Raw genomic sequence first — 15,253 nt, 5'->3', positions numbered from 1 at the left:
ACCTTGTCTGAAGATAAATATATTCATTTTTAACCAAAACATTTAAGGTATTAGCCAACTGTTGTATAATTGTTGTCGAAGTTGTAGCTTTGATGTCCTGTACTAAATCAACCATACAATTATCTGACTTCTCAGTCAATTCTAAACCAAATGTGGAGTGGACAAAATGGGTAGCTAGGCGAATGGAATGACATTTGACCATCATTTCAGTTGGTACGACTCACGTAAGTAAGTAATCCCCCTATACTTATGTACTGCCTATATATTTTTATTTCCAATGAACGTGATGAAATAAGCCATGGCAGAGTGCAACCAGGACACCGAACTTGGAGGACCACCCGCATAACAATAATAATCATAATATTTGGACAAAGTTAAAATAAATCGTCCCTTACCCTGCCATTCAGGTCCATAGGGGGCACTATTGATTTGGTCAGTGATAGTCTTGGTTGATCCGTCACAGCTGCCCTCCAGGGCGGGCCATTTGTTTTGTGCATCATTTCAGAAACCGCCAGCAGCTAAATTGAAAGTGGACTATGTAATTTTGTCTACATAAGCAGCTCACTCAATGTAAAATCTGAGAAATCAGCAGAGGCCACACAGTGTAAAAAACACCCCACTGTCTTTATTTAGTTAGTCATTTTACAGTAGTCACTCAAAAGTAGCTGCCTTGAGTTTCTTTTTGTCTCTTTTCACATTGTTCTACTTTTCTTTCTCATTTTGATCAACACAATGGAAGAAACAATGAACAAATAAACAAGAGCAAAATAAATGGATAAAATGCCCCTTATCAAAGAAAGCAGGAATTTTGGCAAGAGGTGATGATGACAATGTTGACCCAGTGCGTCTCTGGTGCAATACAGTTTGGTAGAGACAAGACTACAATCTAGGGGTCAAATCTGAGTCAACTTGGCTAGGCTGGGAGTGAAAAAGATGACAGATTTGAGTCTGGAATAATGTCCTTATCAGACAACCGGATCAATTCCCATGAACCGCTACCCATTTATTTTCTCTCCGAAAGTGGTTGTCAGTTTAACTTTTGATATGCTTTCGCATGCTAGATTGTGCGCTGATGAACAAACTGGATGACGAGGAGTAGTAACAACCCCACATTACTGATGGAAGTAAACATTTTTGGAAAACTGACCCATTCAGTCTATGAAAAGTTAAATATTGATTTGGATGAGTGTGTATGGCACAAGGCAATTTCCCACCATATATTGGACATTTGCTTTGCTGTAAGCCTCAGCCCACCACAATTACAGTTGCTACTTGGTAAGCTCAGCTCTGTAAGCAGCATTGCTTAGTGGCAAACAACAATGACTCATCTATGATCTAAAGTAGGACTCAACCTGAGCTAACATTGAAACACGCTGGACTACCCAGCTAAATGGTAACTAGCATGGACAGCTAATTAGTTCTACTTTTGAATCAAGTTCTTTTTTAAGGTTCATGATTTGGCTGTGTCTTAATTTGACCTGTTTTAATAGATACACTTTCAGGGTAATAAAGCACACTATAGCTCAGTGTTCCCTCCTAAATGGTCTTCTGATCAATCAGTTAGTGCAATCCTGGTACCAATGCTTTGTACGCAAGTCAATAAATTCACACAGGAACACTGGAAGCGATTTAGAATACACTGGGTAAAGATGAAATCGCTGTCCAAGCTGGGCATGTGACCTTTCAAACCAACCTTTTAGGGAAAGGGAGATACCTAAAATTGTACAACTGAATGCATTGGGACAACTACCATTTGTCTAGTGGCTCTAGAGTTACTTGGCAGGCCTCTAGCCCTACATGTTATACCCAAAGGAAGCTGATTTGAGTTCTAATAAATGGTATTGGGAATTGAAACGATGAGGATGGAATCACAAAGTCAAACAGAATAGTTGAAAGGATACGGAAACACGTGATTTAGATGAGAATTACAGATTGAGGTTTAAGACCGTCCACCAACCCACCTAGAGTTGGTTGGGTTTAGTTCCAGATAGCACACAGCAGCAAGATCCACTGTGGCACTGAAGCACAAATCCAGATCAACATGGCTCAGGAAGTGGACAACTGCTATTGAAGGAGGAGACAGACAAAAAAAAACACTTGACCCAACCTGGCATGGTTGAGTCCAGCATTGCATGACAAAGTGATGTCCAGTCCAATACTGAATGAACTGGCCTGTTGAGTCCAATAGCTACTCTCTGAACTGGTCCAATGCAGTCCCATTCAGCTGAATGACGTTTACTCATGTCAAATACTGCTCATGTTAATTCAATACAGCTCAACCAAATAAAATACAGCTTGGGCTCTGGTCTGAACAACCTTCCGTACATGCTGGTTTCAACCGATAACATCCATTATTAATAATGATAGGGTGAGCAGAAAAAGGAACAACTGACTGTTGATGTTGGCCTCTGAACTGGATTGAGAGTTGATTGGTTAAAAAAGTTGAGCCTGAATAAAATACTGCACTGGATTTGTGATTAGAGTCCAAAACCAGCATGCTCAGGGGTACCCTAATGGAGAAACGATTTGGGGAATTGCTACAACTGATTCAATCAAACCCTCATCCTACAAGACCTTTAAGGTAATGACACTGCGAGGCAGGTTGGATGGGCTGGGATGTTCCTGGCTTTGGAAGATAAGCAGCATGTGGACACTTAAATGAAAACCCAATTCTGGGAAAATCTTCAAAGTCCCTCACATCTGAGGCAGAAGTCCAACCAGGGTCAGCCTTAGTTTTAATCCCCCCTGCCACGTGGCGCAGCGAGCGCAGTGCAACGGACGGTCTCTGTTATCGATACAGTTTTCCCAAGTCATACTCAAAACGTGTCAGTCATTGACTGGAAGTTCGTGCGGTCGTGATCTAGACTGAACCGGTCTGCAAATATACAAGATAATGTTACATCAGCCAGGCATCGTGAAGCAGTGAAGAAAGGGGCCGTGGCAAATTCCAGGTCTGGTATGAAACAGTACGGTAAGCATGGTTCATTGCAGTCGGACACAGCAAGGTCCAGCTCTCTGCATAATGTACGCACACAGCACAGACAGTGGGCAGCACAAGCTGCAAAAGAGCCATGGCAGCAGAGAGACAGAGTGTGATGGGAAGGGCTGTCCAGTGTACAGAGTAGGACAATCAGATTGACAAGGATGGACAGACCCCATAAGAATGGCACGTTGGGCAGGAAAAAAGGAAAATAAGGGGTTGTGGTCGGGGCTAGGAGTTATGGGCTCTAGTGGCTCTCCGGCCATTGAACAGGATATGTAGGGCCTTGAATGTCCTTAACCCCCAGAAAGATTGAGGGCAGCAGAGAGCTTAGCGGTGAAGGAGACGTACACGGGTCATGTTTCCGTCTCTTTCTCGCGCCAACTGTCACATTAACACCGTTTACATCTCTCACACATACTTACAAAGACATACACACTAACATGAGCCCAGCATCCGTCTGGACATTAAACGGCTTCCGATGGGGCGCAGCCTCTGGCATTGGGTACATTCTTCGTAGTCTGACGCCACGAAAGAGGAAATTGATTAGTTCGTCAGGAGTTTTTGATTATGGAGTGCAAATGATGCTAGTTCAAGACAGTGGCGCAGTGCCTATACACATCAGCTGGATAATGGTTGGTGTGAGGGTAGAAGGAGAGAGGGAAGGGGCGGATTGGGTAATTTACAGTAAACTACATTTATATACACACACCCATTGTACAGATATTGAATATGTACATGCTAAAACATTTTCAATGATGTCCGTTCACAAACAAGTCGATCCAGAGAAATGTAGGCAAAGGTCTATGGTTCTCTCATTCTCTAATCCCACTTTTCTCTTTCGTGGCTCCCACTCCATGTCCTTTTCCCTCAGTGGCTGGCTCACTGCCCACATCGCAGGGTCCCTCTCGTTCTCTTATCTCTGTAGTGTGGTGGGGGTTGATGTGTGTGTATGTGTGTGGGGGGAGGCGTCGCAGGCCCTTAGCTGTTCTTGAGCAGCACTCTATCATCAGGGCAAGGGAAGGAGAGGAGCTGACAGGCATCAGGGGTGAGCAAGGTGCAGGAGCGCAAGTCAGCGCTCTGCAGGGAGGCACAGCGGCGCAACAGGGGCAGGCACAGCTCAGTCACCTTCACACAGCCTGCGGACAAGAGAAAACAGGAGGTTAACTACCAACGGTCAACCTACATAACCACAATGACTGCAAAACTTCAATCAGTAAACGTGGTTTGAATATTTCAACCAGGAGCCAGGTTGATATCGTTGGGAAATAAGACAACAAGTATCTCTGTATGTTGCTACTTTAGCATGATTAAACATCTCAGAAGGAAGAAAAGGTCAGTATCTGGAGCAGATCCCTGGTCATCAGTAGTCTGAACCTGCAATATTCAAATATACGAACAAACAAAAAACAGGGTACCTACCTTGGTGTATTTGGGGCTAGTGAGTCTACCGTGTAGTCTTTACCTGCCAGATTGAGGTGGGTGAGGCTATCTTTCAGTGGAGACATGGGGGAGGTCAGTGTGTGGATGGTCTGGTCCGTGATGTTGCCACACTGACTCAGGTCCAGCTTGGTCAAGTGGGGAAGGTAGCGCACCAACAGGCGGGACGTGACATCTGTCAAGTCCAGCCCGGCCAATCGCAGCTCTGTTACGTTCTGGAACCTCCCCCCTCTGCTCTCGCCATGAGCTTTTCGACCAAGAACAAAGCAAGACATGTTACAGGACTTTTAGGATTCACAGTCTGTGTGTTTATCAATGTAATGCACTATGACAGGTATTCCCAAATTGGGGTTGGCCAAATAAAAATGTGATTCACATACAAAAAAATGAGCTGTTATCAAGGGGCAAAATAGACACGTTTTTTTGAGAGACAAGCTTACATTTTTTACTAAACCATTTTCACTTGTCTTTCCATCATTGTATGATTTGTGTGCAAATTAACTCAAGCTTACGGAAAATGTCAAATGTGATATAGCGAAGCACCTGAGTGAGCTGGGTGCGCAATTACATTCCCCAAACAGATGACACAAACAACTGGATTAGTTATCCATTTCATGCCCTGCCTCCAGTCCACTTACCAATATCTGAACTAGAGAGCCTCACCGAAATTGCAACAAGCGGTTCTGTGAATTGCAGAGTATCCTGCCTTGGCAAATCGCACTGTTAAGACACTGATGCCCTTTGCAACCACTTACCTATGTGAGAGTGGATTCTCGGCCCTCACTAGCATGAAAACTAAATACAGGCAGACTGTGTGGAAAATGATTTAAGACTGAGACTCTCCAATACAACCCAACATTGCAGAGTTATGTGCATCCTTTCAAGCACACCCCTCTCATTAACCTGTGGTGAGTTATTCACAATTTTTGATGAACAAATATGGTTTTATATGCAAGATGGTTAAATGAAGAGCAAAATTATTGGTTATTATTATTTGTGCCCTGGTCCTATAAGAGCTCTGTCACTTACCACGAGCTGGTTTGTGGCAAAAACTCACTCATTCTTATGTTTAATAAATGTATCGTGTAGTGTGTGTGGCAGGCTTACAATGATGGCAAAAAAAAAAAAAACATTTGAGAGTGCGCCGACCCTGGTGCTGGAGGGGGTACGCAACTGGAGGTTGAATGTTTGAAAGAGTACGGGACTATAAAAAGTGTGGGAACTACTGCACTATGAAAAGGGAGTGGTTCTTCACTTGCAACAATATTCACTGAAAACAAGCATGACAGTACAGTGAAATTAAACAGTACATTTTATAGACAATGTCACAAATGCCAATGAACACAGCACGGCATCTTCCCTTCCATAGTGTAATGCAGGTTACTTCTTCTTCTATGAGGTTTAACAGCGATTGGCATCCAAATTGTTGCATTACCGCCACCTACTAGATTGGAGTACAACTCCCTTATACTTTACTTGAAAAAGAAAAATGTACTAAATAAATACCCTACCATCTAACACTATACTCACTCATTTCAAAATTATACAAAATAAAATGAACACCCCCCTACTCCACTAATTAAATGTATTAATTCCTACCTCATGACATCACCCTGAAAGGGTGGGACATCACAACTTAACATATCCTGTAACTCTTCTGTTTTCAAGTCTCACACACCCAAATACCTCTCTGCAGCTGCCACAACAACCTCAATTTTCTGAGATTTCCGGTCCATCCCTGCAGTACAATTAATAACCATTGCTATAAATGCTAAAAAATACAATCTTACTGAAACTTGTTTCACTTTCTGGCATATCCCTCTGTACTGGTATATCTCTACTACTCTCACCACTCTTCTCCCTTAACCCATCTTCCTCTACTTTCTTCACTGCCTCAGCATATGACAACATCTGCTCTACTCTAACCCTAGAAACCTCAACCTGCCTCTCTCGCACAGGACATTTCTGATCCCCAGCTCCATGGGCACCCCTATAATTAACACATTCCACTACTACACATTCCTTTGTCTCATGCCCTTCTGCACATTTCTCACACCTTGGACCCTCCCTCCTACACACTGCTAGCACACGGCCACAAGCTTGACACCTGTAACATCAATGTATTCGGCACAAACACCCGTACAGAATAACTTATACAGTGGGGCAAAAAAGTATTTAGTCAGCCACCAATTGTGCAAGTTCTCCCACTTAAAAAGATGAGGCCTGTAATTTTCATCATAGGTACACTTCAACTATGACAGACAAAATGAGAGAAAAAAAATCCAGAAAATCACATTGTATGATTTTTAATTAATTACTTTGCAAATTAGGGTGGAAAATAAATATTTGGTCAAAAACAAAAGTTTCTCAATACTTTGTTATATACCCTTTGTTGGCAATGACAGAGGTCAAACGTTTTCTGTAAGTCTTCACAAGGTTTTCACACACTTGCTGGTATTTTGGCCCATTCCTCCATGCATATCTCCTCTAGAGCAGTGATGTTTTGGGGCTGTTGCTGGGCAACACGGAATTTCAACTCCCTCCAAAGATTTTCTATGGGGTTGAGATCTGGAGACTGGCTAGGCCACTCCAGGACCTTGAAATGCTTCTTACGAAGCCACTCCTTCGTTGCCCGGGCGGTGTGTTTGGGATCATTGTCATGCTGAAAGACCCAGCCAGGTTTCATCTTCAATGCCCTTGCTGATGGAAGGAGGTTTTCACTCAAAATCTCACGATACATGGCCCCATTCATTCTTTCCTTTACACGGATCAGTCGTCCTGGTCCCTTTGCAGAAAAACAGCCCCAAAGCATGACACGTCTGGCACTGCAGGATTTGAGTCCCTGGCGGCGTAGTGTGTTATTGATGGTAGGCTTTGTTACTTTGGTCCCAGCTCTCTGCAGGTCATTCACTAGGTCCCCCCGTGTGGTTCTGGGATTTTTGCTCACCGTTCTTGTGATCATTTTGACCCCACGGGGTGAGATCTTGCGTGGAGCCCCAGATCGAGGGAGATTATCAGTGGTCTTGGATGTCTTCCATTTCCTAATAATTGCTTCCACAGTTGATTTCTTCAAACCAAGCTGCTTACCTATTGCAGATTCAGTCTTCCCAGCCTGGTGCAGTTCTACAATTTTGTTTCTGGTGTCCTTTGACAGCTCTTTGGTCTTGGCCATAGTGGAGTTTGGAGTGTGACTGTTTGAGGTTGTGGACAGGTGTCTTTTATACTGAGAACAAGTTCAAACAGGTGGCATTTAATACAGGTAACGAGTGGAGGACAGAGGAGCCTCTTAAAGAAGAAGTTACAGGTCTGTGAAATCTTGCTTGTTTGTAGGTGACCAAATACTTATTTTCCAGCATAATTTGCAAATAAATTCATTAAAAATCCTACAATGTGATTTTCTGGATTTCTTTCCTCATTTTGTCTATCATAGTTGAAGTGTACCTATGATGAAAATTACAGGCCTCATCTTTTTAAGTGGGAGAACTTGCACAATTGGTGGCTGACTAAATACTTTTTTGCCCCACTGTATTATCCTAACTTCACTTTGTCAGGCAAAGACTCAACTTCAAAACTCAAAAGAACAGACAATCACGGTTTCCCCACTCTGTCCACCTGGTCTGCGTCACAAATGACAAGCATCACATGCCCTCAGCTGGTCAATGTTTACAGTTGAAGTCAGAAGTTTACATACACCTTAGCCAAATACATTTAAAATCAGTTTTTGCACTATTCCTGACATTTCCTGTCTTAGGTCAGCACTTTATTTGAAGAATGTGAAATGTCAGAATAATAGTAGAGGGGATTATTTATTTCAGCTTTTATTTCTTTCATCACATTCCCATTGGGTCAGAAGTTTACATGCACTCAATTAGTATTTGGTAGCATTGCCTTTAAATTGTTTAACTTGGGTCACACGTTTCGGGTAGGATTCCACAAGCTCCCCACAATAAGTTGGGTGAATTTTGGCCCATTCCTCCTGACAGAGCTGGTTTAACTGAGTCAGGTTTGTAGGCCTCCTTGCTCGCACACGCCTTTTCAATTCTGCCCACACATTTTCTATAGGATTGAGGTCAGGGCTTTGTGATGGCCACTCCAATATCTTGACTTTGTTGTCCTGAAGACATTTTGCCACCTTTAGAAGTATGCTTGGGGTCATTGTCCATTTGGAAGACCCATTTGCGACCAAGCTTTAACTTCCTGGCTGATGTCTTGAGATGTTGCTTCAATATATCCACATTTTCCTGCCTCATGATGCCATCTATTTTGTGAAGTGCACCAGTCCCTCCTGCAGCAAAGCACCCCCACAACATGATGCTGCCACCCCCATGCTTCATGGTTGGAATGGTGTTCTTCGGCTTGCAAGCCTCCCAGTTTTTCCTCCAAACAGAACGATGGCCATTATGGCTAAACAGTTCTATTTTTGTTTCATCAGACCAGAGGACATTTCTCAAAAAGTACAATCTTTGTCCCAATGTGCAGTTGCAAACCGTAGTCTGGCTTTTTTATGGCGGTTTTGGAGCAGTGGCTTCTTCCTTGCTGAGCGGCCTTTCAGGTTATAAAACAAGACTTGTTTTACTGTAGATATAGGTACTTTTGTAGCGGTTTCCTCCAGCATCTTCACAAGGTCCTTTGCTGTTGTTCTGGGATTGATTTGCACTTTTCGCACCAAAGTACGTTCATCTCTAGGAGAGAGAACGCGTCTCCTTCCTGAGCAGTAAGACGGCTGCATGGTCCCATGGTGTTTATAGTTGCATACTATTGTTTGTACAGATGAACATGGTACCTTCAGGCGTTTGCAAATTGCTCCCAAGGATGAATCAGACTTGTGGAGGTCTACCATTTTTTTTTCTGAGGTCTTGGCTAATTTCTTTTGATTTTCCCATGATGTCAGTCATAGAGGCACTGAGTTTGAAGGTAGGCTTTGAAATACATCCACAGGTACACCTCCAATTGACTCAAATTATGCCAATTAGCCTATCAGATGCTTCTAAAGCCATGACATCCTTTTCTGGAGTTTTCCAAGCTGTTTAAAAAAGGCACAGTCAACTTAGTGTTACAGTGAAATAATCTGTTAACAATTTTGGGAAAAATTGCTTGTGTCATGCACAAAGTAGATGTCCTAACCGCCTTACCAAAACTATAGTTTGTCAACAATACATTTGTGGAGTGGTTGAAATTCGAGTTTTAATGACTCAAACCTAAGTGTATGTAAACTTCTGATTTCAACTGTATATCTACTGCTACCCCAGCTATCACTCCTTCACGGGTGCCCTTTTCATGACAACGAAACAATTCACTTTACTTGCCCCGATTCGTTTTACTTTGAGCGCATTCTTCCTCTGCCCAACAGAAGCAAACAATTATCACTAGACCACTTTACCCTCACCGAGTCCACATTATACCCAACACTTTTTCCACCCACAATGAAACCACAAATGGATCAGCCAAAATTCAAGAGTCCCCTTTTTCCATAAACTACACGCCTACTGTCAGACTCTCCTTTATCCTGATCCTTGGTGCATACCTCAGTTTTCGATAACTTTACCACCCCTACCACCTCCGATACTTCACCCTCATTCACTTCTATTTCTCCTCGTCTTCAGCTCCCTCTGCTTATACTTTCTACCATTCTTTGACAAACCATCTCCCTTTTTTCCACCATTTTTTATCCGACTCAAGCTCGCCCTCTTCTTCCCTCACTCTTAGACCTCTTCTCCCTCTCTTTTTCCCTCCAGTCCTTCTCCGTTTTGCAAGTACACGTCTCCTTATGATAATACTGCCGCTCCATCCCTGACACCCATCTTGTACTTGCTTTCTCAAGGGACTCCATTTCTCCTTCCAGAATTGTGCACGTCCCCAATAACGTGCCTATAACAACGAAGCTGGGCCTCCCGACATTCCAATACAATTCACACCAGTCCGCTTCCTCGGAAATCTCCCACTACTAATGCCCTTGTCTGTATTCACCAGTAAACAAGTAGTTTGATTCGAGGAACTGGTAAAACGAAACAAAATCACAACAAACTGGATTTCAAACAAATATTTGGGAAGCCAGGGCTTTGTTAGCACAGACCAATTCTCTGCATTTGCAACTGTATTTCATTTGCAACTATATAGCATTCACCTCGTATTGCAGGTTATGGATGGCTAATCAATCATGCGAGTGACTTGTCACTAACCTGTCCGAGTGTCAGCAGGGGGCGCCAGGAGCTCCCTCAGGTGCGAGTCCTTCATGTCTTCTACCCGGCTGAGGTCGAGCAGACGCAGGCAGGGACAAGCAGCCTGACACAGGGCCGACACAGAGGACCAGGGACAGCCCGACACATTCAGCTCCAGTAGACCTGGGAGAGAAAGAGGCCAGGAGTTAGCGTAATCCCTAAAGCAGACTAGCAATACAGCAATGAGGTGATGACAGCCAAACTATAATCAGGCTATATTGATGGAAAAAAGATGTGGTAGGGAGGCAGAGGTGTTGAATGAACACAAGATACCTTGTAGACGGTTGATAAGCCACATGAGCTGCTTCTTCGAGATGTTGGTATAGCCCAGGTTAAGGGAGACTGGTTGCCTGCGGATTATACCACTCAGCATAGGAGGGGTGATAGAGCGCTGCCGGCTGAGGTCAATCTGAGTCCACAATCTCTTATCACAGCACCTGAGAGAGCAAGACAGAAAATAAAAGACTGGGATGAGAACAAAAGAAAGTCTGGTCTACTGTACGCCACAGAATTTGAGTCACTGCAGTCAATGAATATCCTTTCAGGGATGGTTTTCTATTGTTCTCAACATCAAAGATGCATTTCTCAGTAGTCCAAACAAGTTTGTGTTGAACTACCCCCTTCCAGCCCAACTGGATGCTGACCACATCTGAACCTTTTGTCTAGACTTACCACCGGCTCCATGTCCGACAGACCCGCATGCAGACGCACAGCTCCCTCTGGCTGAGGTGCTGGAAGACGTGGAGCCAGACGTCGCGGGGCATCACGTGGGAGGAGCCGCTGTCCAGGGGCAGGCAGTGGGGCTCGGGGCAGGCGGGTGGTGGCCGCACCAAGTGCCGCTCCATCTGAACAGGCCGGGGAGGCGAGGGCACAGCAGGGGGGCTGCGTTTCATCATCTGCGAACGTGGAGCCATCCGGGACGGCTGTGACCGGGGTGAGGCGGCGAGGGCTGACATGCCCCCTGAGGAGTTGCTGCCTGGGCTCAGCAGCCCCCCCCCTCCCCCATTGGATGTGGAAGTGGCAGTAGAAGCGGAAGAGTTGCTACTGTTCCTCGATGTTGGTTGGGACCCTGTTTGCTTGTTGCTACGGATCTTGCTGCCCTTGTTGCCCTTGCCAGTTCCGTGTCGGTGGTTGGCCACCGAGCCTCCGCTGCTGTTGTTGGCGTTCTCCTTCTCCTGAGTCTCCCGGTCCCTCACCCCCGCCCGTGTCCGTCCATTGCGCGTCTCAGAGCCGTTGCTGCGCTTACCGGAGAATCCCTCGGAACCTGGCGAGGGGCCGTGGCCGGAGGAAGGTGGAGGCTGGGTGGAGGAGAGAGGGGAGGGTGGAGGCAATGGGGTAGACTTCCGACTCCTCTCCCCACTCTCCTCGTCATTCCCGTCCGTCGTGAGCCCCTTGCGGCCCCGTGGAGGTCCCTCGCCTCTACGCCGAGGCTTGTCTCCCACAACCTGCTCCTCCACCGCCTCCTCCTCCTCCTTAACACTTCCCTCTCCCTCAGAGTCCTCACTGGCACTGAAGCCCAGCTCCGCCAGCCTCCTGTCCCTCTCCCTGTCCCGTTCCCGGTTGCGCTCCCTTGCACTGTTGCTATAAGTGACGAGTACGGGGGAGGACGGTTCAGAGCCGCGCCGGCCATCTGAACCGGAAGGCGAGTCAGAGTCGGACTCCGAGTCAGACTCAGAACTAGACGAGCTCGATGAGCTGGACTCGCGGACACGCTCAAGGAGCTGGCACATGCGCTTGAAGCGCTCCAATTTCTCACGGTGGTGCGAGCGCTGGTCCTGGCTGGCCGTAGAGGTGGGGGACTGCGTGGAGTTGGAACCCCCTCCGGAACCCTGGCCGCCTCCGGTGGATGAGTTGGGCCCATTGGACTCTGCAGTCTCTGACACGTTAGGCTTCTGTTTCTGTCATGGGAGGGATAACGTTAGTGAAGAGAGTGACAGAGGAGCATGAACCCTAACCTTTACCATTGAGAAATATAACTTGAACTCGACTAAGAGCTGGATTCGGTCCATATCCCAGAAGATTCGCGTTATACCTCAATTGAAATTCAAGGGCAATGTTGGCGCATTCGCAAAGACTGCATTCAACGGTAAACACTGCAGATGTCGGCTCAATCGGGAATGACCTTTTTTTTTTAATGTACGGGGGGGAACTTCAGCGATACAGATTGAATCCAGTTCGTAGTTACCATATGCTTTATGACAGAGCTTAACATTTTGTTCACATGAAATTACCTTTTTCAAGCGTTTTTCATGCGCTCCTTTCATCTGAGGTAAAAGGTCAGACAGAGAAGAGTTGGCAAGCTGCGTTCATAAAATTGGTCACAACTTGTAGGCCTCTTAGCAACTATACACTGAGCATACAAAACATTAAGGACACCTGCACTTTCCATGACAGATAGACTGACCAGATGAAAGCCACGATCCCTTTTTGATGTCACTTGTTAAATCCACTTCAAAAATCAGTGTAGATGAATGGGAGGAGACAGGTTAAAGAGGATTTTTAAGCCTTTGGACAATTGAGACATGGATTGTGTATGTGTGCCAGTCAGAGGGTGAATGGGCAAGACAAAAGATTTAAGTGCCTTTGAACGGGGTATGGTACTAGGTGCCAGGCACACCAGTTTGTGTCAAGAACTGCAACGCTGCTTTCACAGCAGCGTTGATACACAGTTTCCCATGTGTATCAAGAATGGTCCACCACCCAAAAGACACCCAGCCAACTTGACACAACTGTGGGAAGCATTGGGGTCAACATGTGCCAGCATCCCTGTGGAACGCTTTCTGCCCCTTTTAGAGTCCATGCCCCGACGAATTGAGGCTGTTCTGAGGGCAAAAGGGGAGGGATGCAACACAGTATTAGGAAGGTGTTCCTAATGTTTGGTATACTCGGTGTGCATGCTAAATGTCTGCAAACTGCAACACTTCACCAAGATCGTCCTACCTTCTTTTTGGGGCCGCTGTCCTGGGGAAGCTCCTTCTCCTTCTTCCTCTTGTGACCGTCCTGCCGCCCCCCGTCATCTAAAGAGGGGGGTTTCTTTTTGGTGGGTGGAGGATCGTCGGTCAGCTTCCATCGGCCCACCTCCCCGTTGTCCATCCGCCTCTTCCCTGAGCCATCACCCCCGTCCTGATGTGTGGAGAAAGGGGAAGGGGATTGAAGAATATGTACAGTACATTCGCAATGTATTCAGACCCCTTCCCCTTTGTTCCGTTAGTCTTATTCTAAAATTGATTCAATAATGGGAGAACCTTCCAGAAGGACAAACATCTCTGCGGCTCTCCAACAATCGGGCCTTTATCGTACAGTGGCCAGACAGAAGCCACTCCTCAGTATAATAAATTAACATGACAGCCCCTTGGAGTTTGCCAAAAGGCACCTAAAGGACTCTCAGACCATGAGAAAGAAAGATTCCCTGGTCTGATGAAACCAATATTGAACTCTTTGGCCTGAATGCCAAGCGTCACGTCTGGAGGAAACCTGGCACCATCCCTACGGTGAAACATGGTGGCAGCATCATGCTGTGGGATGTTTTTCAGCAGCAGGGACTGGGAGACTAGTCAGGATAAAGGGAAAGATGAACAGAGAAAAGTAGAGATATCCTTGATGAAAACCTGCTCCAGAGCTCTCAGGACCTCAGACTGGGGCAAAGGTTCACCTTCCAACGGGACAACGACCCTCGGCGCACAGCCAAGACAACGCAGGAGTGGCTTCAGGACAAGTCTTTGAATGTACTTGAGTGGCCCAGCCAGAGCCCGGACTTGAAACCGATATAACAGCTCCCTATCAAACTGACAGAGCTTGAGAGGATCTGCAGAGAAGAATGGGAGAAACTCCCCAAATACAGGTGTGCCAAGCTTGTAGCGTCATACCCAAGAAGACGAGGCTGTAATCGCTGCCAAAGGTGTTTCAAAAAAGTACTGAGTAAAAGGTCTGAATACTTAGGTAAAAGCGATATTTCCGTTTATTTTATTCAAAGATTTCTAAAAACCTGCTTTTGCTTTGTCATTACGGGATAATGTGTGTAGACTGAGGGTGGGGTGGGGGGACTATTTAATCAATTTTAGAATGAGGCTGTGACATAACGAAATGTAGAAAAAGTCAAGGTGTCTGAATACTTTCCGAATGCACTGTATATGTAATAGCCTACTACAGTATATGAAATGGGGATCGGGTCAATGAAACAAAATAATATTCCAATTTAAGAGCTGATTTAGACAAATACATTTTCTATAAAAGGACTAACGCGTTCCATTCCAAATCAATCCTCCTACCTGATCAACCATTATTGATTAATCCATACATCATAGATGTCCTTTGTCAACCTCTCTGGTTTAGTTTTATCAGCAGAGCCTGACAGACCAGTGTTCCCAGTCACAGTTCTCACCTTACTGGTCTTGCCTTCCTTATGGCATTTTGGACACTCCCAACAATTCGGGATTTCATCATTTATGATGCCTTCTGCTTTACCCATCTGTAGGTTGGAGAAAATAAAACAATGAAATCACAAATCATTCAATCAATAAATGTATGTAACCAATACTAGATAGAGCAGACATTTGACTTAAGACCGTAAGAATGGAAGAGAGACACACCCACTCTCTCTCTCTCTCACACACAC

General features: G+C 45.4%; 1 protein-coding gene across 2 annotated transcripts in view; it reads right to left on the bottom strand.

Annotated features, from left to right (window-relative positions):
* Positions 1 to 605: 605 nt before the first annotated feature.
* Positions 606 to 15,253, bottom strand: part of LOC112258582 (F-box/LRR-repeat protein 19) — a 32,892-nt gene continuing 18,244 nt past the window's right edge. The window contains exons 4-11 of one of the 2 annotated variants that reach the window (XM_024433026.2): positions 15,020 to 15,106; positions 13,579 to 13,761; positions 12,870 to 12,902; positions 11,311 to 12,536; positions 10,912 to 11,075; positions 10,600 to 10,761; positions 4,446 to 4,667; positions 606 to 4,119 (exon numbers count right to left, since the gene is read on the bottom strand). In XM_024433026.2, the coding sequence (XP_024288794.1) occupies positions 3,962 to 4,119; positions 4,446 to 4,667; positions 10,600 to 10,761; positions 10,912 to 11,075; positions 11,311 to 12,536; positions 12,870 to 12,902; positions 13,579 to 13,761; positions 15,020 to 15,106 (2,235 nt within the window). In that variant the 3' untranslated portion in view covers positions 606 to 3,961. The remainder of the gene's footprint in view (positions 4,120 to 4,445; positions 4,668 to 10,599; positions 10,762 to 10,911; positions 11,076 to 11,310; positions 12,537 to 12,869; positions 12,903 to 13,578; positions 13,762 to 15,019; positions 15,107 to 15,253) is intronic. The other variant, XM_024433028.2, reaches the window with a different exon arrangement.

This window comes from Oncorhynchus tshawytscha, linkage group LG09 (genome assembly GCF_018296145.1).
Source record: "Oncorhynchus tshawytscha isolate Ot180627B linkage group LG09, Otsh_v2.0, whole genome shotgun sequence".
NCBI lineage: Eukaryota > Metazoa > Chordata > Actinopteri > Salmoniformes > Salmonidae > Oncorhynchus > Oncorhynchus tshawytscha.
The sequence above is the reverse complement of the archived record's forward strand: the minus strand, read 5'-3'. Positions and strand labels throughout refer to the sequence as shown.